This window comes from Oratosquilla oratoria, chromosome 40 (genome assembly GCF_046742065.1).
Source record: "Oratosquilla oratoria isolate Oo_2021 chromosome 40, ASM4674206v1, whole genome shotgun sequence".
In the NCBI taxonomy this organism is placed as follows: Eukaryota; Metazoa; Arthropoda; class Malacostraca; order Stomatopoda; family Squillidae; genus Oratosquilla; species Oratosquilla oratoria.
The window spans coordinates 28,121,420-28,146,298 of NC_134816.1; the positions used below are offsets into that span (position 1 = coordinate 28,121,420).

At 39.6% G+C, this 24,879-nt stretch overlaps 1 protein-coding gene across 1 annotated transcript; it reads left to right on the forward strand.

The window, feature by feature from the left end:
* The first annotated feature begins 416 nt into the window (after window positions 1-416).
* RpL27A (ribosomal protein L27A) lies at window positions 417-16,336 on the forward strand. Its single transcript, XM_076177448.1, has 5 exons — window positions 417-504; window positions 799-862; window positions 15,433-15,530; window positions 15,818-15,967; window positions 16,188-16,336. Exons 1-5 carry the CDS (start codon window positions 502-504, stop codon window positions 16,314-16,316), a joined length of 444 nt encoding a protein of 147 aa, XP_076033563.1. The 5' UTR covers window positions 417-501; the 3' UTR covers window positions 16,317-16,336.
* Window positions 16,337-24,879: the final 8,543 nt, after the last annotated feature.

The window sequence follows — 24,879 nt, forward strand, 5'->3', positions numbered from 1 at the left end:
AAAAAAAACGAGAGGCATGTAAAGAAATTTAAACGAGGTTGCGTAAAACGAGACTCGTAAAAGATAATGAACTCCAGATGGCTGATTGATGGATGGATTGATAAGTTTTCTGGATGCTGCCAGGCGATTTTTTTCCTCGGGGGACACTGTGACTATTTCACAACGGAAAGATAAATCCTAATTTAATTAAATTTCATTGCCCTTTACGACTTATGCAATTATCCAGATGGAAGTCCCATCTACAGTGAAATTAAGGGGAAGATAAGTGCGGTTAAAGGATACAGTAAAGTTTGAGTCAAGCTCTATGTTTATACATATATATTTATATATAAAACAAAATTGATTACTTGTTCATCCCGAAACAAATAATTTTTATTTCTATTTTAGAAAAATTTAATAACATTGTGGATCTCCTCTTACTTTGCTGTGTGCGGTGATTGGAGTGTTTACATTCGCCTAGAGGTCTCTGCCGTCGATCCTTCCGTAAACAGGCCAGGAAATATGGTAGGTCCCTACGAAGTCGTCGTTATTTATCGTGAAACATCTTGAAGTAAAAATATATTTTTGACGTCTAACAGTGAAAGTCTTAAGGATTAATAAACCGTTGTTTGATTACGGGGCCTATATGTCCATATTGGGCGTGATATACTGGAAATAATTTGACTTAAAAATTGTCATGGGTTTTTGTTGACAGTCGTTGTTTGTATGTGAACATAACATGCTTGGTAATTAATTTGTTATATAGGGGTCAAACTGCATTGTGGATGTAATTAAATATATGCGCACTCTATTCTTCAGTCCACCCACAAGAAGAAGACGAGGAAACTACGTGGCCACGTAAGCCACGGCCACGGCCGAATCGGTAAGTATCGAAGTCGTCAGTTGATTGTCCGTCTTGTATCAATAATGAAGTTCTAAGCCCAATTGTAGTTAGTTTAATCCCGGTGTAACTGGTTGTCGAGATGGCAGGTTGGAGGTTACCAAGAAACTTGTTTGTATTGGTTGGTGATTGTCAGAACATTACTATTCCATTAGGTATGATTCATGGAGAATAGCTCATTGTATAGGTACCCCCACAAAATTTTCAAAAAACAAATAACCCTTGAATTATTGTTGCGTATGAAAGACAACTTTATTAGAAACAAAATGCTTTTTAAATTTTTGAAATAGCTTGAAAAATAAGGGAGATACGATTTTTTAAATTATTTTTTTAGCCCGCATTTTTGGCTAGACTTTACCATAACAAAGTGTTAGAATTAAGGGTGGTATTTTGTAAAGATTTCGGTAAAGAAATACACATTAACTCTAAACCACTGGTCCAATTTAATTAAAATTCGGTATACTTGGGTTTTAAGGGTTAACAAATCACATGAGCATGTCAAAAACAATGTGAGACATCTCCATCATACCATATTTGCCTTTTCATGGCAATCATGAAGCTGTCAATGGTGGGTCTCGCTAAGCGCCGACCGAAGGCAACCAACGCTGACCAAAACGACACAACAACGGTTTTTGCTCAAATGCATAATATATATATAAAAAATAGCATATGGTTGCATTATTTGACCTATTTTCTTTAAAATGTGTGATTTCCATGTAAAATGATCGAAGAGAAGTTACGCTTTTATCCTCTGTAAAATTACCAACCGGCAACCAACGCCGACCAAACCCAACCAATGACGGCTTTTGCATGACAAAAACGTAACTTCTCTTTGATGATTTTACATGGGATTCACACATTTTAAAGTAAATATGTCAAATAATGCAATCATATGCTATTTTTTATATATAAATTATGCATTTGGGCAAAAACCGTCATTGCGTGGTTTTGGCTTTGGTCGACGTTGGTCGGCAGTTGGCGGTTGGTAATTTTGTAGAGGATAAAAACGTAACTTCTCTTTGATGATTTTACATGGAAGTCACACATTTTAAAGAAAATAGGTCAGACAATACAACCATATGCTAATTTTTATTTAAAATTATACATTTGAGCAAAAGCCAGCGTTTTGGTTTGGTCGGCCTTGGTTGCCGGTTAGTAATTTTGCAGATGATAAAAACGTAACTTCTCTTCGATCATTTTACATGGAAATCACACATTTTGAAGAAAATATGTCAAATAATGCAACCATGTGCTATTCTTTATATATAAATAATGCATTTAAGCAAAAACCGTCATTGTGTGGTTTTGGTCGTCAATGGTGGTGTAAACAAAATCAAATACGAACTGGACGCTTAACCCTAGATTGGTGGAGCGGGGCCAATTGGATACACACTTTTCGCGGGCTTTTTTGTCCACAATAATGCCTATGTGGTAACTTTTATTGTTTGAGTTATCAGTAATTATTATATTTTTTCTTTTAAGGGTGTTTTTACCCCATCTGGATACATAATATAGCCCCTATAAGGTAGTGTGTATCCGATTGGTCCAGTTCCTACCGGATATGCTACGCTTGTGGACGTCAGATGGGAAAAGTCAAATCATTATATATCTTCACATGGTAGCTTAGAAACAAAAATTTTGTATTGTATAGGTAGAAAAAAATACTATAATTGTATACACAACTCTATAATAGAGAAGGAATTGTCATTATATAGTTTTTTCAATTTCATTTTAGGTTGTCGAAACCAAAAATGAAACGTACTATATACTACACTGAAGATGAGTTAGCACAGCATGTAAACTCTCATGAGTTTCAACATGGTTGTGATAATACGTCGGTGACAATAAATGAAAGTAATAATATAACCATCGTGACTAAATGAGGGTTCTAGGACAGAGGGCCAAGGTGGCACAGTGCTCGCAATATCACCTATTTATATTTTTTGCGTCGCCAGAGACATTTATTGAATGCTTAGAAGGTCCTCATAGGGATTTGAGTGCTGTCATTACATCCTGTCTTCCCTCCCCCTCTAAATTCCACATCCGGTTACCTCCTCTCCCTCAGTGCATAGGCCTACGCACCAATCCCCCCCCTCCCCCTCTCACACTCCACTTCCGTCTCTATGTAAGTGCAATTTCATACAAAGAATATATGTTTCACATAGAAACACAATTTCATAAAAGAAAAATAAGTACATGCATTATTTTTACACATTACACATAAAAATTCATTTCCAAAATCACCCATATTCATTTAGTCATGACGAAGTTTTTTTTGTACAATTGAGGTTTTAAAGGTTTTGTATGAGATGAATGGACATATGTAGGTCATTGTTATAATGTTTTTTTTACCAAGTTCCTCTTATATTAGGCTCAGGAACACGTAATCTCAATCCTTTGATTTTCTGTCAAAGTTTTTTTCAATTGTTCATAGTTGTCATTTTTTATTTTGGAATTACGTTAATTTTGTATTAGCAGGACTCTACGAACCCTATATTTATATTATAGTAACTTTAAATGGACAAAAAACACACGCATATATTTTATTTTAATTTTTTATTCTGTGTATCTTTTTGGATACAGTGGTCACGGGAATCGCCAGCGCGCGCCACCTCCACCAATCTAGGGTTAAGATTCATGGGTGATATGCCTATATGTGCGGACCCTAAGCTCAAACATTAAGTGATCAACGCTCTTAAGCTTCTCATATCCGGGAGAAAATAGGTTGATAAACACGTTTATGTACATTTAAATAATATTTAGTGATACCTTACCTTAATATTTTTACTCGGAAAACTATGTTACCGAGTTTGATAACCAAATTTCCGTTCGAATCGCTGAAGACATTTTCTATTTAAAGAATTGGGCATATACTTGCAAAACAACAAGGTAATTTTAATTATATTGCGCATCCGCTGAACAGGGGAAGCATTCAAATTAACTAAACAGAAGCTGGTGGTCCGTAAGAAATGGCGACGTAAACATTACATGGTCGACAGTGGCGCCGCGCGCGGATTCCGGGGTACCTACATTGTACAAGAAATATGGTTCAGGATTTCATGTGTAATGTCACACTAGTTATTAGTTATACTTGTTATTTATATATGGAGACCTCCAATGCATACTGCCACTTTTCAAAGGTCATGCAGACCATATTGTTGATGAATTTTGAGAAACTGCACATGTCATGTGGAAGTGCATCTAGTGTTGCAAAAAAAAAAAAATTAACCTTTAAATTATTGTTGCATATGAAAGACAACTTTATTAGAAACAAAATGCTTTTTAAATTTTTTAAATAGCTTGAAAAATAAGGGAGATACGATTTTTTGAATTATTTTCTTAGCCCGCATTTTTGGCTAGACTACCATAACAAAGTGTTAGAATTAAGGGTGGTAATTTGTATAGATTTCGGTAACGAAATACACATTAAGTCTAAACCACTGGTCCAATTTTATAAAAATTTGGAATACTTGGGTTTTATGGATCAACAAATCACATGAGCATGTCAAAAACAATGTGAGACATCTCCATCATACCATAGTTTAGGTAACCCGGAATCCGCGCGCGGCGCCACTGTCGACCATGTAATGTTTAAGTCGCCATTTCTTGCGGACCACCAGCTTCTGTTTAGTTAATTTGAATGCTTCCCGCGTTCAGCGGATGCGCAAGATATTAAAATTACCTTGTTGTTTTGCAAGTATATGCCCAATTCTTCAAATAGAAATTGTCTTCAGCGATTCGAACGGAAATTTGGTTATCAAACTGGGCAACATAGTTTTCCGAGTAAAAATATTAAGGTAAGGTATCACTAAATATTATTTAAATATACATAAACGTGTTTATCAACCTATTTTCTCCCGGATATGAGAAGCTTAAGAGCGTTGATCACTTAATGTTTGAGCTTAGGGTCCGCACATATAGGCATATCACCCATGAATCTTAAGCGTCCAGTTCGTATTTGATTTTGTTTACACCACCATTGACGACCAAAACCACACAATGACGGTTTTTGCTTAAATGCATTATTTATATATAAAAAATAGCACATGGTTGCATTATTTGACATATTTTCTTCAAAATGTGTGATTTCCATGTAAAATGATCGAAGAGAAGTTACGTTTTTATCCTCTGCAAAATTACTAACCGGCAACCAAGGCCGACCAAACCAAAACGCTGGCTTTTGCTCAAATGTATAATTTTAAATAAAAATTAGCATATGGTTGTATTGTCTGACCTATTTTCTTTAAAATGTGTGACTTCCATGTAAAATCATCAAAGAGAAGTTACGTTTTTATCCTCTACAAAATTACCAACTGCCGACCAACGTCGACCAAAACCAAAACCACGCAATGACGGTTTTTGCCCAAATGCATAATTTATATATAAAAAATAGCATATGATTGCATTATTTGACATATTTACTTTAAAATGTGTGAATCCCATGTAAAATCATCAAAGAGAAGTTACGTTTTTGTCATGCAAAAGCCGTCATTGGTTGGGTTTGGTCGGCGTTGGTTGCCGGTTGGTAATTTTACAGAGGATAAAAGCGTAACTTCTCTTCGATCATTTTACATGGAAATCACACATTTTAAAGAAAATAGGTCAAATAATGCAACCGTATGCTATTTTTTATATATATATTATGCATTTGAGCAAAAACCGTTATTGTGTCGTTTTGGTCAGCGTTGGTTGACTTCGGTCGGCGCTTAGCGAGACCCACCATTGACAGCTTCATGATTGCCATGAAAAGGCAAATATGGTATGATGGAGATGTCTCACATTGTTTTTGACATGCTCATGTGATTTGTTAATCCATAAAACCCAAGTATTCAGAATTTTAATTAAATTGGACCAGTGGTTTAGAGTTAATGTGTATTTCTTTACCGAAATCTTTACAAAACACCACCCTTAATTCTAACACTTTGTTATGGTAAAGTCTAGCCAAAAATGCGGGCTAAAAAAATAATTAAAAAATCGTATCTCCCTTATTTTTAGCTATTTCAAAAATTTAAAAAGCATTTTGTTTCTAATAAAGTTGTCTTTCATATGCAACAATAATTCAAGGGTTATTTGTTTTTTGAAATTTTTGTGGGGGTACCTACATATTTGCCTTTTCATGGCAACCATGAAGCTGTCAATGGTGTGTCTTGCTAAACGCCGACCGAAGTCAACCAACGCCGACCAAAACCACACAATGATGGTTTTTGCTCAAATGCATAATTTATATATAAAAAATAGCACATGGTTGCATTATTAATAGACCTAGTTTCTATAAAATGGACAATTTCCACGTAAAATGATCAAAGAGAAGTTACGTTTTTATCCTCTGAAAAATGATCAGCCGGCAACCAACGCCGACAAAACCCAAACAATGACGGCGTTGGTTGCAGGTTGAAAATTTTGTGTAGGATAAAAACGTAACTTCTCTTTGATCATTCTACATGGAAATGACACAAGAAAATATGTCAAATAATGAAACCATATGCTATTTTTTATATATAAATTATGCATTTGAACAAAAACTGTCATTGTGTGATATTGGTCGTCAATGGTAATAAGTAAACAAAATGGAACGCGAACTGGATGCATCAGATTCATGGGTGATATGGCTACATTCTGGTGCGCTAAGCTCAAATATGAAGTGCTAAACGATATTAAGCTTCTCATGTCCGGGAGAAAATAAGTTGATAAACTTGTTTATGTAACTTAAAATTATGTTTAGAGATTCCTTACCCAAATATTTTTACTTGGGGAAAACTATGTTGCCGAGTTTGATAACCAAATTTCCGTTTAAATCGTTGAAAATTTGTTTCTATTTCAAGAATTAGCCTTACACTTGCAAAACAAGATAATTTGAATATCTTTCGCATGCGCTAAGCGCGGGAAGCATTCAGATTGAACTAAATAAAATCTAGTGGGCCACAACATATGGCCATGAAAACAATACATGGTCGACGGTGGCGCCGCGCGTGGATTCGGGGGTACCTACTTTATATTAAAATAATAATATGTAGGTACGGTCACAGAATTTTCATTTTTTTTTAACTTAAATTATTGTTGAATATGAAAGGCAATTTTATTATAAACAAAATGCTTTTTATTTTTTTTTAAATAGCTCAAAAAATAAGTGAGATACGGTTTTTTGAATGATTTTTTTAGCCCGCATTTTTGGCTAGACTTCACCATAGCAAAATGTTAGAATTAAGGGTGGTCATTTGTAAAGATTTCGGTATAGAAATACACGTTAACTCAAAACCACTGGTCCAATTTTATCAAATTCGGAATACTTGGGTTTTAAGGATCATCAAATCACATGAGTATGTCAAAAACAATGCAAGATATCTCCATCATACCATATTTGCCTTTTCATGGCAACCATGAAGTTGTCAATTTTCAGATTATCATAAATAAAATCCAAACCCCTGGCCCAACTGACATGCAACTTGGCATTTCTAGGTTTTATGGGTCAATAAAACACCTGAGCATATCAATAACATTGCAGGACCTTCTTCTGACACCATTCTTACAAATATCTATCACGTTGCCATGGCAACTGTTGTCAATTTAGAAATAATCAATAAAATCCAAACCGCTGGCCCAACTGACATGCACAGTTTTTATGGGTCCAAAAATATCCTAAGCATGTCAAAAACAATGCAGGACTTTCCTCTTACACCGTTCTTACTGACACCTATCACGTTGCCATGGCAACAATATGTCGAATGGGCATCTAATCTTCAAGAAATTTAGATTGCACAACTGCGCTATTACCAACGATTTCAAAGTTGCTCATATCCGGTAGAATAGAGGCTAATAAACAACATTATTACATTCAATATTATATGATTTAGTTTCTTGCCATTACACTTTTACTCAGATAAATAATTTGCCAAGGCTAATATAAAAAATTGGGTTGAAACCGACAAGAATTAGTAAATTTTGAAGAACTGGGCATAAACTTATTTAACAAGATAATTTTAATACCCTGCGGATGTGCTGAACGCTCCAAGCATTCAAACTAAGCCAAACAAAAATCAAAATACAACGGGGCGCAAAAGATGGCGATATCGGCGCCGCGCATGGTTTTGCTCATGACCATATGCCTACATGTGATGACCCTAAGCTCAAACATCAAGTGATCAACGATCTTAAGCTTCTCATTTCTGGGAGAAAATAAGTTGATAAACATGTTTATATAAATTGAAATAATATTTTGTGATGCCTTACCTTAATATTTTACTCGGAAAAATATGTTGCCAAGTTTGATAAACAAATTTCCGTTTAAATTGCTGAAAAAATTTTTATTGTAAGAATTGGGCATACATTTGCAAAACAACAAGGTAATTTGAATATCTTGCGCATGCGCTGAACGGAGCAAGCATTCAAACCAAGCTAAACAAAAGCTAGTGGGCCGCAAAAAATGGCGATGTAAACAGTACATGGTTGACATTGGCGCCGCGTGTGGATTCGCGCGTGCCTATAATATGATAATACCCACATTTGGAAGTAATTTCAAACCCATTTACTGTGGATTATGTGGTACAGCCCCTGGGAAATTAATAGGAAGCACTAAATGTGTATCAAAATGAAAATTGTCGAACAAGTAAATAGGTGTTGAGTGATAATGCTGAGGTAGTTGTGAATTTTCATCTCGCTCACTCGCACAGTAGGTTAAGGAAATTACTTGTTTCTGCCATTGTCTCCACTCTTTAAGCCCCCCCCCCCTCCCCTGCCCCATTTCCCCATAGGCCCCCAAGAATGTGGAGGAGGGGAAGTAGCTTGGAAAATAGTGGGCTAGATAAATATTCGTAGATTCTGATGCTAGTTTCTATAGCAGTAATGGGTTGATATTTTAGAAGTGAACACATGTGATATATCAATATTAGGGATTTAAATTAAAATTTTAGGTAAATCTTTAGTTTCGACCATGGGAGGAATATAACTAGAAAATTAAATATTTATTTTGTAAATTAAAATGTATCAACGTAATATGCAATTTTGTGTGCGGAAATGAAAAACAAAAAAGGTGCTAAAACAGATTTCTTTAGTGAAGTCGTGTACGACAAATGGTACGCCATGTTTGTTCGATGTCAAAGAAGTGAAAGGATGATAAATTCATCTAAGGTAAACTAAACTAGAGTAAACTAATCTAACTTAACCTAACCTGTGTTTAATAAATCATTACCTGCAAAATAGATGTCTGGCTCGTCCTCGTCGTCGTGAGAGACGTTGGCGGGCTTTTCAACCACTCTCAGCTTGCGGAGTATTCAAATTAATATTTAATTTTCTATTGCTATATTCCTTCCATGGTCAAAACTAAAGATTTACCGGTTAGGTTAGTTTAGTTTAGCTTACCTTAGAGGAATATATCATCCTTTCATTTCTTCGATGTCGGCATCCAGCATGACTTCGTTCATTAGCATATTTAGCTTGTAGCAAGGTATTTTTATTTTCATTTCCGCACACAAAATTGCATATTACGTTTATACATTTTAATTTACAAAATTGATATTTAATTTTCTATTGCTATATTCCTCCCATGCTAAAAAATTAAGGATTTGCCAAATTTTATTTTGGTAAATTTTTAGTTGTGCACACCTATGTGGTAAAACAAAAGATTATTAATTTTGTAAATTATAATACACCAACGTAATATGCGCTTTTCTTGGTGGACATCGATAACAAAAAAGTTGCTGAAACCAGTATACGAACAAAGATGCAGTAATTGAATGATATGCCATGTGTTGAAAAACATTGAGGTCGAAGGAATGAATGGATGATAAATTAGTCTCTGCAATCCTTATTAACTTACTAACCTGTATTTAGGAATTCTGTACCTGAAATTCCAAAAATTATCTGGGTTGTCATTATGATGCTGACGACCTGATTATTATTGTACCATAGGCAATAAGACAACAGCAGAGTCTCTTGTTCCCTCATAAAGACTAAGGAAGCCGTATTGTCTTTGTAACAATGCTTATTTACGTCCTCTGTGGTTGGAGAATGCCCGGTCCACGTGAAAGCCATCGTCTGACAGTGACTGGCACGGGTAGATAACATGGCATCTTTACTGCATCCTAGTGGCTTCGTGTGTTAGTAGATTGTAGCATTTTTTTTTTTTTCTCCCATACCAAGAAAATTGCATACTATGTTCATGTATTTTAATTTGTAAATTGATATTAATTTTCTAATGCTATATTGTGTAGGTGTGCACAACTAATACAGTATTATTTCTGAAGTGCACACCTTTGTGCTATTGTATGAGAAAATTAATTGGTAAATTTTCAGAAGTGCACACCTATGCGATAAAGCAATAGAAGATTTAGTAAATTATAATCAACATATGTGATTTTCTTGGTGGGAATTGATAAAGTTGCTAAAACAGATTAACAATAGTCATGGCGGTTGAATGATACGCCATGTTTTTAATAGATGCTGAGGTCGAAGAAATGAACGGATGATAAATTCATCTATTCTAACCTGATCTAAGCTAACCAAACAAACCAACATAACCTATATTAAGTAATTCGGTACCTCAAATTTTAAAGATCATCTGGGTTGTCATTATGGATGTTGACAGCCTGATTATTATTTTACCTCTGTTAATTAACAGACGATGGTAGAACCCCGTGTTCTCGCAAAAAGTCCAAAGAAACCCTATTTATTTCGTAACAGTGCTTATTAATGTCAATTGGTGTTGGAGAATACCTGGTCCACAATATGAAAGCCTTCATCTAATTGGCAGTGATTGGACTGGACAGACGACATGGCGTCTGGACTGTATCTTAACTGCTTTGTTAGTATATTTGCTTGTATCAATTTTTTTTATATTATTGATTTATTATTATTATTATTATTTTTAACCCCAAGAAAATTGCATATTACATGCATACATATACCAAAGCCTTTTTTTCCCTTTTACAGGGGGGTAGCCAAAAATAAAAAGGCACAGAAACCACTCCTGCCCATTCCATCCCCTACATATTCCACTTCCCTCCCTCTCATCTTGGCACCTCTTGGATGACCAGTCATCCCTGCATCCTGCCCACTGCCCTGGGTCAGAAGCAGTGTCACAAGACAGCACATCCACAGCAAGGCCACTTCGTTAATTCGGCAACCCCTCCCCTCCCCGTCTCCTCATGCAGAAAAGAAGATGGGGGAGAAATCCCTTCAGGCTGCATGAAATTCTCATACATACTTCCTCACCCCCCATCCCCCACCCACTCCCCCTCATGCATTACAGCATCATCCATACACAACCCTATCTTCTGTCCTCCCGTCCTTCCTCAACAGACATTCCTCTCTTTAGTAATGCCCCTTTTACTCTATCCATCCATCTCATCCTAGGATGCCCCCTCATATTCACTCTCTCCACCTCTGCCTTCCACACCTCTTTTACTAATCTATCTTCACTCATTCTTTCCATGTGTTCAAACCATCCTAATACTCTTTCATCAACCCTATCTTTCAACTCCCTTTCCACCCCTGTTCTCCTCACCTCATCATCACTGTCTAGCCCAGTAACCCTATCATATTTCAGACATTTCATCTGAAACGCATTCAAACTCCTCTTCCTCTCCTATGTTCCATGATTTGGCCCTGTACAGTGCAGTCGGCACAATCACTCCTTCATATAACCTCTAAGCATCCATTCCCAGATGTCTCTTTCTTATTACACTATTTAATCCACTCGCTTCTCAATCTACATTCTACCTACACCCCCACTCCTCCCATTCCTGCCACATTCGCACCCAAGTATCTAAAACTATCCACTTCCTCTAGTCTCCCTTAACCCCTTCCATACGGTGCCGCACACGTAGGCGTCATGGGGAGCGAGTGTATTCGCGAGGCTGCCATATCGGCGTCTTGATTATATTTATTGTAGTCGCCCCTGTGTTTTTACATTCTCTCAAATGTGCCCTGAATCCCATTCTCTGTGGTATTCAAAATTCGCGGGTGAAAGAGAGAACGATCGATATAAGCGGTGACTATATTTTCTATGATGCCAGTATTATTACGACACGTCGTACGGCTGGCATTAGCTGCTGCCACTGAGATCTAAGTCCATGACGCCTACGTGTGCGGCACCGTATGGAAGGGGTTAATGCCCACTTCCAGCCTGCTGTCACCCTCTCCCCTTGTACATCTCTTCACCTTGCTTTTGCCCACATTTATCATCGGCTCCCTTCTTTCACTAACTTCCTGAATCCCTCCTCTGATCCTTCTACAAGCGGTGTCGTCAGCAAACAACTGGCTTATTTCCCTTTCTCCATTTTCTTTAAGCATCAGCAACCTCTGACCTATATTGTTTATTATAGTTTACAAAATTGATATTTAATTTTCTCATGCTATATTGCGTAGGTATTCACAACTAAAACAATAACAAATAATTATTAAATTTTTAAATATAATACATCATTGTATGTATTTCTTGGAAATCAATAAAAGAAAGTTGTTAAAATCAAATATACTACCAAATGAAGCTGATCATATGATTGAGATGGCATGTCTGTTCAGCCCTGCTTAAAGCAAATATATTACCGAATGAAGCCGCAAATAGATTGAGACATCATGTGTACCCAGTCCTATCAATGTCAGTTTGATGATGGCATTGATGTTGTGTACTGGGTGTTCTCCAATTCTTGGTGACACCATGAAGAGGTGTTACAAAGGCAGTGGGGCTTCCATAGACTTAAGAGAATGTGTGTTTCTGCCGTCATCTGTAAATTGCCTGAGATGTAAGAAGTTTTGCTAGTTCCATGTGGACCAACATATGGGGATGTGTGCATATTACATTGCTTGGGCAAAGGGTAAATGCACTTTTAGCATGAGCGACATAAGGTTTCTGAAGAGCAGTTGGTCTGTTTCATAAATAGGTGCGGTTAAAAAAGAAAACGAAAATGCCATTTGTGATGTGGTCTTCTAGTCTGCATGCTCCTCCTTTGTAATCTGGAACAAGTGTAGACTGGGACAACTTTTGCAGTGAAGTTTGCCAGGAGTGGTATAATCATCAGAAACCAATTGGTAGACCAGGCATTATGATGGAAGTAGACGAGACACTTGTTACTTGCAGGCATGCAAACATTGGAAGACTTCAGTCTCGGGTGTGGATGTTTGGGGGGAAAGAAAGGGAATTCAAGGGGCACTTTCTTGTTTTCGGTGACCCTGAGGGAGAGAAGAGGGATACAGAGATTGTAATGCCCCTCGTTTGCTATTTTGTCAGGCCAGGGGACATAATTTTCAGTGACAGTTGGCGTACCTTCTGTAACCTCGGAGATGTTGGCTATATGTGCCACACTATAAATCACTTCTAAAACTTTGTTCACCCAGATGATCAAGATATTCACATGCAGACTGTCGAGCAACTTTGGCGTGATATCAAGGAGTGGGTACCGAGGCCTGGAATCCCTCAGTGATATGTAGTACCTCTCTATGTATATATTTTTAAAACTATGCAACCCCCTGTCCAATCTGATCAGATGCAAAAACTGGCTGGCAACATTCCTGAAGACAGTAAACCTGATAACCAAGAGAATTACAGGTATTGCCTTACTGAATGCAGGTTAGGTTAGAATAGATGAATTTATCATATTGTAATTTCTTTGGCCACTGCCTCTATCAAAACAAAAAATTGCATCTCGAGCGGCTAAGTAAGTGTAGCAAAAATTTCCGTTATCGATTTCTGCCTAGAAAAACATATATGGATTTATTATAATTTACAAAATGTTTAATTTTCTAATGCTATATTTGCCGTTAAGATATATCAATGTAAAATACACTTACTGGCAGATAACAACAACAAAAGTTGCTAAAAGCAATACACTAGCCACAACTTGGACATCTGCAAGCTTTGAGATGTCACAATTGGGTTAGTTTATCAAAGATAAACTAATGGAAGTCTAGTAAATTGGTCTAGTTTAATCCAATGACCTCTTGGGATGTTAGATGTGTACACCATAAGAGGTAAGGTTAGTTAAAGATGGACTAGATCTATTCATTAGACTTCCATGAGTTAGTCTTCGACAAACAAAAACCTGGCGTCTTGAAGCTTGCCGTTATCAGAGTTGTAGTCATTGTATTGCTTTTAGCAACATTTTGTGGATCACCATTACAAATGTATTACATTGATTTATTATAATTCACAAAGTTAATATTTAATTTTCTATTGATACATTGCTTAGGTGTACGCTTTTGGAGAATTACCAATGGATTATTTGCGTACCCTTCGTTTACTTGGTAAAATTTCATCCAACGACTGTTGACATGGGGTGTCCATGGTCTCCAGGCAGCTTCACGTCTCCAAAGTCTGCCTTAATGATTGGAGTGTGATAGTCTTGTGGATGATATACCAAGGAGTAGGGGGCTAGTCAGGCATTGTTTGTAGCCACTTGTCCAGCTGTTTTTGTAAGCTATCAGGTGTGATTCCGGTAGTCTTATCTCTATTGGGGCAGAATTAAAGAGGTGTGTCCCTGTGTATGTGAAGCCATGGTGGACTGGTGGACAGGCCTTCTGCTCATCTGGTTGGTAGAGTCATCATTCACATCTCGGGAGGGGTAGAGGCAAAGTTTCTTTAGTCTATCCCAGTAATTAAACCATTGCATGCCCTCTATTTTGCTTGTGAAGGTCCTCTGTATTGCATCCAATTTGGCTATTTCCCCTTCTTTGTATGGGGACTGGAGTTGCTCACAGCCATCTTGGTAGGACTAGGGTCTTCCACAGGGTTAGCATGAATTGTCTATTCATCATGTAAGAAATTCAGATCCCCATTAGAACTTTCTGGTATTCTTAACGGCTGTCTCGACTTGCCCTGTGAAAGTTAGGTCATGACTCATGTGCCCTTTTATATCTTGCACAGAGTTACTGGCTTCAGTGGGCATTTGGTTACACTTGTAGGTTGTCTGCTTTCAGGTCTTAGAGTGGGCCGTATCTCGGGAGCTCAAACTTGTCCACATTTAGGGCCATGTTTGGTTTTTAAAGTTACCATAGCCCTTTTTCATAAGAAATATGCATTTTTGTTTTTCACACTGGGATACAGTAGTCCTGGAAAAGGCTCTATGGCCCCAGGTTTACTTGATTACTGACAGTGTGGTGGACCTGCTATCTGGTAATCTATATTGCCAACATAACCCTAAGATTGTGATAGGGGTGGGGGGAGGGTTAAACAACTTGTTTATGGTAGAAACTAGTAGGCATCATAAGCTATTTGACAATATAATATTAATCATTAAATTCTTTTGTTGGCATGTTTGTAGAAAGTTACCTTTTGCATTTGAAGTTTACTATTTGTTTTCACATTATGCCAGATTCAGGTGTCTTTCTGGCTTTCATTTCTTCCTGTTCTTGCAGTAATAGCCTAGCTTGTGCGATTTTCTCGGCATCTTCCACTGTCGCAATTGGACCCGCTATCCTATATTTTACAACCTAGTCTGGCTCTATAACCTATCAGTTGTACATTTGAAACTTACGCAAATGTAAATGTACACCAAAAATAGAAAGTAAGTTGGAAGTTACTCTTCAGAATAGAGGTTTTTATGGAATTAAAATTTTTTCAGGTAAGCACCGCAAGCATCCTGGAGGTCGTGGTAATGCTGGTGGTAGCCACCATCACAGAATCAACTTCGATAAGTACCATCCTGGTTACTTTGGAAAGGTGAGTATTGGGTTGTTTATTCTTTATAGAAAAAGAGGAATAGAATACTAATTTCAATTGAGATTTTGAATAAATGGTCACTGCATGTTGAAATTGAGTTGGCAACAATGTAATTTTAGGTGTTAGAATCTTTCAATTTTTGGGTAACGTGACCACTTCTAAATGATGAAATTGTGAACGGGCGGACAGAATACGTACAACTGTTGAGCGTTCTTTCTGATATATTTCTTGTAATTTTTGTGTCCTTTGTTGTTGTTGTATTTCTTAATGGTGCTCCTCTTCAACAGCTTGGTATGAGAAATTTCCATCTTCACAAGAATCACAAATATTGTCCCACAATCAACCTGGATAGGCTCTGGTCTCTTGTTACTGAGCAGACGAGACTAAAGTACGCTGAAGTCGCAGATAAGGCACCAGTGATTGATGTTGTCCAGTCTGTAAGTATGACCCATTCCTCTATATAAAATTTTGTTTATAGATGTGGAAGAGAGAAGTCCCATTTTACCTGCAATGTAAAGTACAAACTAGAAGGGATGGGTGGTGTTAGGTGAAATGCGATTTCTTTCATTTGTGGGAATGTAGGTTGAGAAAATTGCTTATAAAGAGTAAATTCACCAAAGCTCGGGCATTGAAAGTGGTTTTGCCTTTTGTTCACAGGGTTTCTACAAAGTACTTGGCAAGGGTAATCTTCCTAAGCAGCCAGTCATCGTAAAGGCCCGATTCTTCTCGCGCAGTGCAGAAGAGAAAATAAAAGCAGTTGGTGGTTGCTGTGTATTAACTGCTTAAATAAATGCTGGCAATGATAACTTGTTTCTTTAGCCTACAATGTAGCCATAAACTCCTTAAAAGATGTGGTTGTGCTTATGTAATATACTTTAGGTCACCAGTGCACTGAAATATTGCTGACTGAATCAGCTTGGCAGCAGAAGCCATTCCATAGATGCAGCCACCACACAGAATGAGTGAATAGATTTTCAGTTTGGTTTCCTGGGGGCTGCTGTTAAGAGCCTCGAGGCAATGGAGTGACAACATTCATCATTGGATTACCTGCAGAGGTAGATAGGCACTGGAAACAGGTCCTACAGGTTTATCCAACATTTGGTTGAGGTAAGGATATTGTGAAAAGTCTTAAGTTGATTGTTCTTACTGATATTTGATGTTCAGTCTATGCATGTAATAGATATTCTTTACTGAATGTGCTTTTTTTTTTTTTTTTTGCCCCCAAACAGATTGATGCATTAGGCGAAAAGTAGATGCACATCTATCTGAAGTTGGTCGTCAGAGTATACAGGATTTGATTATTTTACCAATCTTTGATGATATATTCAGGCTACCCACATTAGGTCAATGGATTGATTGATTCCATGTCACAAAAATGTGGACACAGACCAGTTTGCTTTAGTAAGGTGAGTGTCAACATTGTATCTTATACAAAACCTAGATGTACAAAATCAGTTGGGTCAATTATCAAGGTACTCTAGATTGACTGACCTGCAGACCCAGAATGATGACAGTTCTCAAAGATCTTGTTAGACACGTGACTGTTTCACTGGCGTGTAGCACAAGGGGACCATTCACTTGTGTCCGTGCCTGTATAATATGGTGGAAGTACAAGCACAGCCGATGAAGGTCATTGTTTTGATTTTTGGATGTAATTATCAACCCTTAAGCTACAAATGGTGATCATTCTGGTGTCTTTTGTGCAGGATCACCCCTTCAAGGTGTTAGATTTTCCCTCCGAAGTGGCAATGTATGATTTACTTTTAGGGTTAATTTGTTTCAAATGATGACAATTAGAACGGCCATCAGAATACACTGTTGAATGTTCTTTCTGATAGTTGAAATATTTGTATATGTATATTTTTTATGTATTTGTACTTAAAAACAAATTTGTATTTAACCACAGGGTGCTGCGAGTTCTTGGCAATCAGAAATGTCCCAGCATTCAACCAAGGTACATGGATCACATGACAAATCAGTGGAGGTTGATACAATGTGTTAGTCACTGGAGATGTTGAGGCTTTCAGGCAAGTAGTCTTCATTTTGTTTTTGTATATGGTTTTGAGTGTGCACCAGAGAGAGGGAGGGTGGAAAGAAGGAATGTTTTGCATGAGAACCTTAGGGTTAGGTAATGGTAATGTGTAAATGGCATCTGATGCAGCCTGAAGGGATTTCCCCGTCAACAGTGTTACTGCATGAGGGGACAGAGAGGGGGTTGTTGCCAATCAGATGAAGCTGCCTTGCTGTGGATGTGCTGTGTCTTTCTGCATTGCTTCTGACCTAGGGTGATGGGCAAGATGCAGGGATCTTCATCCATGAGGAGCCAATATGAGAGGGAGGGGTGGAATTATGCCTTTTGACTTTGACTACCTCCCTTGTAAGGGTGGGACAAAGCCCTTGGTATATGTAAGAATAGTTAGAATTAATATATCTCTTTGCATTGGTTCAGCCCAGGTGTTGCTCATGAAATTTTGTAAAACTGTAGCAGGTGCTCTGTCTTGCAAGGCGTATGGGGTTTTGTCCTCACATTAAACATATTTAATCGATATCCATTTTGATGTGTAAATGAAGGGTTATCACTTCCCCGACTGCTTGAATGTGAGATGTGGGAGCACAGTAGAGAGTGTGGGTAGGGTTGTGCTCCTCCAACTTTTTATTTATATATTTATTCGTTTATTTTTCATCTCAATTGTAGGTTTACCAAGTTTGCTGGAATTGGCTGTAGGAAATGCTACTGGAGTTTTTACAGCAAGGTTAGTTTTTGTTTAGTGTTTGTTGACAAAAATAAATGAACCAGTAAATATTATTGTTGAAAAAATGATCATAATGATTTTAAGTTTGCTACATATTTGTTTGGTTAAATGATGATATTGTGAACGGGCGGACAGAATATAAATGTTGAGTGTTCCTTCTGATATGTTAAATATTGTTTTTAACATGGATATGCTTGTATTCCCAACTTGATTTTTCTTTCTCTTAACCTTTTCAGAAGTTAAGTCCTTTACTGCGAACAAGTTTGCTGGAATTGGCTGTAGGAAATGCTACTGGAGTTTTTAAAGCAAGGTTAGTTTTTGTTTAGTGTATGTGTTATGTACATGTATGATGTATGTATATATTTGGTTAAATGATGATATTGTGAACGGGCGGACAGAACATATATGTTGAGTGTTCCTTCTGATATGTTAAATATTGTTTTTAACATGGATGTGCTTGTATTCCCAACTTGATTTTTCTTTCTCTTAACTTTTTCAGAAGTTAAGTCCTTTACTGCGAACAAGTTTGCTGGAATTGGCTGTAGGAAATGCTACTGGAGTTTTTAAAGCAAGGTTAGTTTTTGTTTAGTGTTTGTGACAAAAATAAATGAACCAGTAAATATTATTGTTGAAAAAATGATCATAATGATCTTTTAAGTTGGCTACATATTTGTTTGGTTAAATGATGATATTGTGAACGGGCGGACAGAACATAAATGTTGAGTGTTCCTTCTGATATGTTAAATATTGTTTTTAACATGGATATGCTTGTATTCCCAACTTGATTTTTCTTTCTCTTTCCTTTTTCAGAAGTCCTTTACTGCGAAGGGATTTACAAAGTTGGCAGAATACTCTTAGTGGCAAACAGATATAAGACCAGGGGTGATGGGTTGATCTATAGAGACCAGAAACCAGAATTAAGGTATGTATTGTAAACTAAAGCAAATGAGTAAAGTTCAAATGATGACATTATGAACGGCCATCAGAATACATCTGTTGATTGTTCCGTCTGAAAATTCTCATACTTTTATATATGTATATTTTCCCAATTTTTGTAGCTCAGGATTACTTTATTATCAACAGGTATGCATCTTGGTCGCTATTAAGCCATCGCACTACCTGTGGTCTTGGATGCCTGAGCCAACAAGATGTAAAGATCTGGTCACTGATATGAAGGCAGTAAGTATTAGGGAAGTAGTTTGGGATTTCTTTTGAGGAGACATTGGAGATGGTGAACCTATTCTTAAAGGTTTCAAGTATCGATGATGTTCTTAATAAAGCTCTCCAGCCACTTCACTAGCTCCACTGTTTTCTCGTGTTTGAAATGAAGTTCAGTGACCATGACTTATGTATGTATTCTTGTAAGCCTCGTGTGTTCCGTAAACTAGGTGTACAGATAATCGGAAAGTAAAGGTTGGAATGGGCAGTGGGTGGGTTGAAATGTGTAGAAGTGAAATAGTTAATTTTAGAATGGGCTTGGGTAAGGTGTAGGGTGATAATGTTCATTGGGTAACTAGTATAAGTTAACCTGGGGTCGGACCCGGGCTTGGGTAAGGTGTAGGGTGATAATGTTCATTGGGTAACTAGTATAAGTTAACCTGGGGTCGGACCCATAAATAAAAATTAAAGACATACTTTTCTGCTTATTTTTGTAATATACCTTAAGCAGCTGTTCAACCCTACTGCTGCTGTGAATTAATTTTGATACATTTAGAACTTGGAAAAAAGGTTAGAAATGGCATAGTATGTACCTTGTTAGTGGTGGTCCTGGGAGATGGAGAATTGATTGTCAATTTCCTCTCCTCCATCAAGAGGGGCAGACACTATCTGGACTGGGCCAAAGATCTTGAGTTGAATGCCTACACTTAACCCATTCAACTCCGATGACAAGATGTCTTGTCATTTGGTCAAATAAAACAAAAAATCATAAAACACCAAAATGTTTGATGAAACACCAGAAAAATATGACGTCAATCCTCGCTTCGCTGCGAGCGAAGCGAGGATTGACGTCATATTTTTCTGGTGTTTCATCAAACATTTTGGTGTTTTATGATTTTTTGTTTTATTTGACCAAATGACAAGACATCTTGTCATCGGAGTTGAATGGGTTAATCACACATGGAAAGCCAATAATTGTTAACTTCTATCCAATGAAGTTCAACAGTAAACATGGAAATGGCACTATGCCAATACAATATAGACAACAGTCAGTGTTCTACCTAAGATATCTGTGTGAGTGCTCAAAGACGGTTGCCAGCTGTTGTTGGTCATCATGTGTTCCACTCGATGGAACTTGAGGCAACAATTATCAAACAAGGTTACTGCTGGGAGAAAAAATTATTGGCCAGAGACAGCATCCATGACAAAAACTAGGGAAGTATCACGGCTCTGTCGCAACTTACACAACTGAGCAACCCTGTTCTTTATCCACCATGTTCATTCAGCATAGGGAGGAGCTAGAGAAAGTGTCCCTAAACTAATCTGTCTTGGGAATGTCGACCACTCCATGGCATGGACTAATTTCATCAACCCACACTGGCAGTGCATGTCCAATGGTCATTGTGTAGTAAGGTAAGGGACACTAGTTAAGCAACAAACTGAACAGCTTTTCAAGAGGTCTGCCTTCCAGTGACCCCATATGAAGAGGCTATGAAGTGCCTCAAGCATGGCCCCTTTACCCCAACCTGACTGGAGCATCTCCCCCAAACAAGGTCCTCCAAATGAAATATAATCAGTGACCAAATGGTGAGAGGAACTACCCTCCCAAAGTTGGTTCCTCTGTTGCACTTCTGCCCTTCCCCACAAGTCCAGTCTGAATGAGGAGTCCTTCCCATTCAGTACAATCTAGGACGAGTAAAAGCAGCAATGACTGCAACAGCTCTGTAGGGAAGTGGCCAAACGCAGAGTATGGGAGTCCAATACAATATATTTTACGTTTCGCCCAACAGGGCTTCTTCTGAAGAAGCCCTGCTGGGCGAAACGTCAAATATATTGGACTCCCATACTCTGCGTTTGGTCTCTTCCGTACACACAATCTAGGACGTTTTACAATATGGAACAATTGCCATCATGTCCATGTAGGGGAATGACCATCGTCGTATCCAGAAATAGAACTACAATTAATGATTACAACCCCAGAACATACCCAGCTTAGCTACATTACCAATTTAACTCGTACTACAGTGGCCTGATTTGCACTGCCCAAGGGGCCCTGAAATAAAAAACGAGTCAAAATTGCCCCAAGAAGGTATGTAATGAATTCGAAAACAAATGTGGACCATCCACAATAATTGGCTATAAGGAGGGACTTTAACAAAACAGGACTATTTGCCAAAGTTTAAGTCTTAACCGTGGCAGACAACCCGGAGTTCTGGGAACGCTGCTCGGCCCCAACAAGGTACCACGTGCGGTCGATTGTAGAAATTGTGGCAGTAGTACATAATTAAACTAGGGTTAACGATGAGGAAGAAAAACTAGGATGACAACGATCGAGAATGATGAAACTGTTACACTGAGCACCAACACCCTAATGCCACTAGAATCCCAAATTAAACCCTTCTCTCTCACCCTCTCCCTACCCGAATATCTAAACCCCCACAAGCCTCCCATTCCCTCGAGTTTACTACACTTCCAGCTCCCCATCCTTTCCCCTCACTCGTGACTTCCATCACTCAACTTTTCCTTCGCTCGCTAACTCATCCCTTCCCTTCGCTCGCTCACCCCTTCCCCTCGCGCACTCACCCCTTCCCCTCGCGCACTCACCCCTTCCCCTCGCGCACTCACCCCTTCCCCTCGCGCACTCACCCCTTCCCCTCGCGCACTCGCCCCTTCCCCTCGCGCGCTCACCCCTTCCCCTCGCGCACTCACCCCTTCCCCTCGCTCACTCATCCCTCGCTCACTCACCCCTTCCCCTCGCTCACTCACCCCTTCCCCTCGCCCACTCATCCCTTCCCCTCGCTCACTCGTCCCTTCCCTTCGCTTACTCATCCCTACCCTTCGCTCACTCATCCCTTTCCCACACTCACCCCTTCCCTTCGCTCACTCATACATTTCCTTCACTCGCCCCTTCTCGCACACTCATCCCTTTCCCTCACTCACTCATCCCTTTCCCTCACTCACTCATCCCTTTCCCTCACTCACTCATCCCTTTCCCTCACTCACTCATCCCTTTCCCTCACTCACTCATCCCTTTCCCTCTCGCTCCTTCTCGCACACTCATCCCTTCCCCTTGCGCACTCGCCCCTTCCCCACGCTCACTCACCCCTTCCCCTCGCGCACTCACCCCTTCCCCTCGCGCACTCACCCCTTCCCCTCGCGCACTCACCCCTTCCCCTCGCGCACTCACCCCTTCCCCTCGCGCACTCACCCCTTCCCCTCGCGCACTCACCCCTTCCCCTCGCTCACTCACCCCTTCCCCTCGCGCACTCACCCCTTCCTCACCCCTTCCCCTCGGTCACTCACCCCTTCCCCTCGCTCACTCACCCCTTCCCCTCGCGCACTCACCCCTTCCCCTCGCGCACTCACCCCTTCCCCTCGCGCACTCACCCCTTCCCCTCGCTCACTCACCCCTTCCCCACTCACTCATCCCTTTCCCACACTCACTCATCCCTTTCCCACACTCACTCATCTCTTTCCCACACTCACTCATCCCTTTCCCACACTCACTCATCCCTTTGCCTCACTCATCCCTTTCCTTCGCTCACTCATCCCTTTCCCACACTCACTCATCCCTTTCCCTCGCTCAATCATCCCTTTACCTCGCTCAATCATCCCTTTCCCACACTCATCCCTTTCCCTCGCTCAGTCATCCCTTTCCCCCACTCACTCATCCCTTTCCCCCACTCACTCATCCCTTTCCCCTACTCACTCATCCCTTTCCCACACTCATTCATCCCTTTCCCTCGTACACTCACTCATCCCTTTCCCTCGTACACTCACTCATCCCTTTCCCTCGTGCACTCACTCATCCCTTTCCCTCGTACACTCACTCATCCCTTTCCCTCGCGCACTCACTCATCCCTTTCCCTCGCGCACTCACTCATCCCTTTCCCTCGTACACTCACTCATCCCTTTCCCTCGTACACTCACTCATCCCTTTCCCTCGTACACTCACTCATCCCTTTCCCTCGCGCACTCACTCATCCCTTTCCCTCGTACACTCACTCATCCCTTTCCCTCGCGCACCCACTCATCCCTTTCCCTCGTACACCCACTCATCCCTTTCCCTCGCGCACTCACCCCTTCCCCTCGTACAATCACCCCTTCCCCTCGTACACTCACCCCTTCCCCTCGCCCGCTCACACCTTCCCCTCGCCCGCTCACACCTTCCCCTCGTACACTCACCCCTTCCCCTCGTACACTCACCCCCACCCACTCGCCCCAGCTCTGCAGGTGGAACCATGGATGTAATGGAATGCGTCAGAATCGCTACTCCAGTGGATTCCCCCTCCCCCCCCATTAGAATAATTAGCTTTCGCTCCAAAATCCCCTATCCCCATACACGCCGGGTATGGTATACTACGAGCGGAAACCCATTATAGTCCTATTAGAACGCAATTATCAAGCTCAAGTGTGTCAGGGCTCCCATTAGGCCTCTCTGGATTGAACAATCGTACAAGTCTTTCATCAGATCCTACCAACCGAAAGAGGTTATCACACACGGCTAATTTTCCTCCGACGTTCATCGGCGGTACCGTCGACCTTGAGAACTTTTTTCCGCCGTAAAGTCATCATGGGAACCCATTTTATAGACAATTTACATAGAATGTCGTTTGATGTGCTAAAGGAAATTTATTTTCCTTCAGCATATCCTGTTCCTTCCCGAAAGCTTTAGGATGCAAATCTGTTACAACACTGAGGTAAAATGGCCTAGTGTGATGACGCCTTTTGTAAAGGATTCCTTCGTACTGTAAAGTTACTCAAGACTACCCCCCCCCCCCAAAAAAAAAAAAAAAAAAACCGGTATGTGGAACCTTCAGCAATACAAACCAGATTGCATCAGAAAAAAAAGTGCTCCATTTCACCTCGGAAGCTACATGCCGCCATATTTTCCTACCCCACCCTACCCAAACCAAACGAGAAGGCATTAATCCTCTCCTGCCAAGGCATCTAGTTATCTCGCTCCTATCACTACACCCTGATTTTTCAATAACATATCGCCATTAGAAAACCACACTAAATATGATTTTAGTAATGATAATTGATAGAAAATGGATCGCCTGAATAATTATCACCCCAGAACGTCCACGTTAAGAATAATTATCCCAGGACCCAGCTGAAGAATTGTCACCCCAAACAAAAACACCTGAAGAATCGTCACCCCAAACAAAAACACCTGAAGAATCGTCACCCCAAACAAAAACACCTGAAGAATCGTCACCCCGTTTAGGTTAGGTTATAAGGACGTCGTGGTTTGTTTTTTGGTCTGAATTGAATGCACAGTTCCTATCTTCAGTCACTGTTCTACCGTCGTGGTGCGGTATTTCGCCTCTTGAATTTATAATCGTCAATCTGATTGTGATTCCTGCCTGTTATAGGTGGTTGTCACTTGCTCGGGCGTAGTTTATCGCCTTTTGGCATAAAATACTAGCTTTCCC

What these genes read in the sequence shown, in the direction of transcription:
- RpL27A (XM_076177448.1), top strand. An exon ending in CCACGGCCACGGCCGAATCG is followed by an intron (nt 863 to 15,432) that starts GTAAGTATCGAA and finishes AAATTTTTTCAG; the next exon opens with GTAAGCACCGCAAGCATCCT. An exon ending in TGATTGATGTTGTCCAGTCT is followed by an intron (nt 15,968 to 16,187) that starts GTAAGTATGACC and finishes TTTTGTTCACAG; the next exon opens with GGTTTCTACAAAGTACTTGG.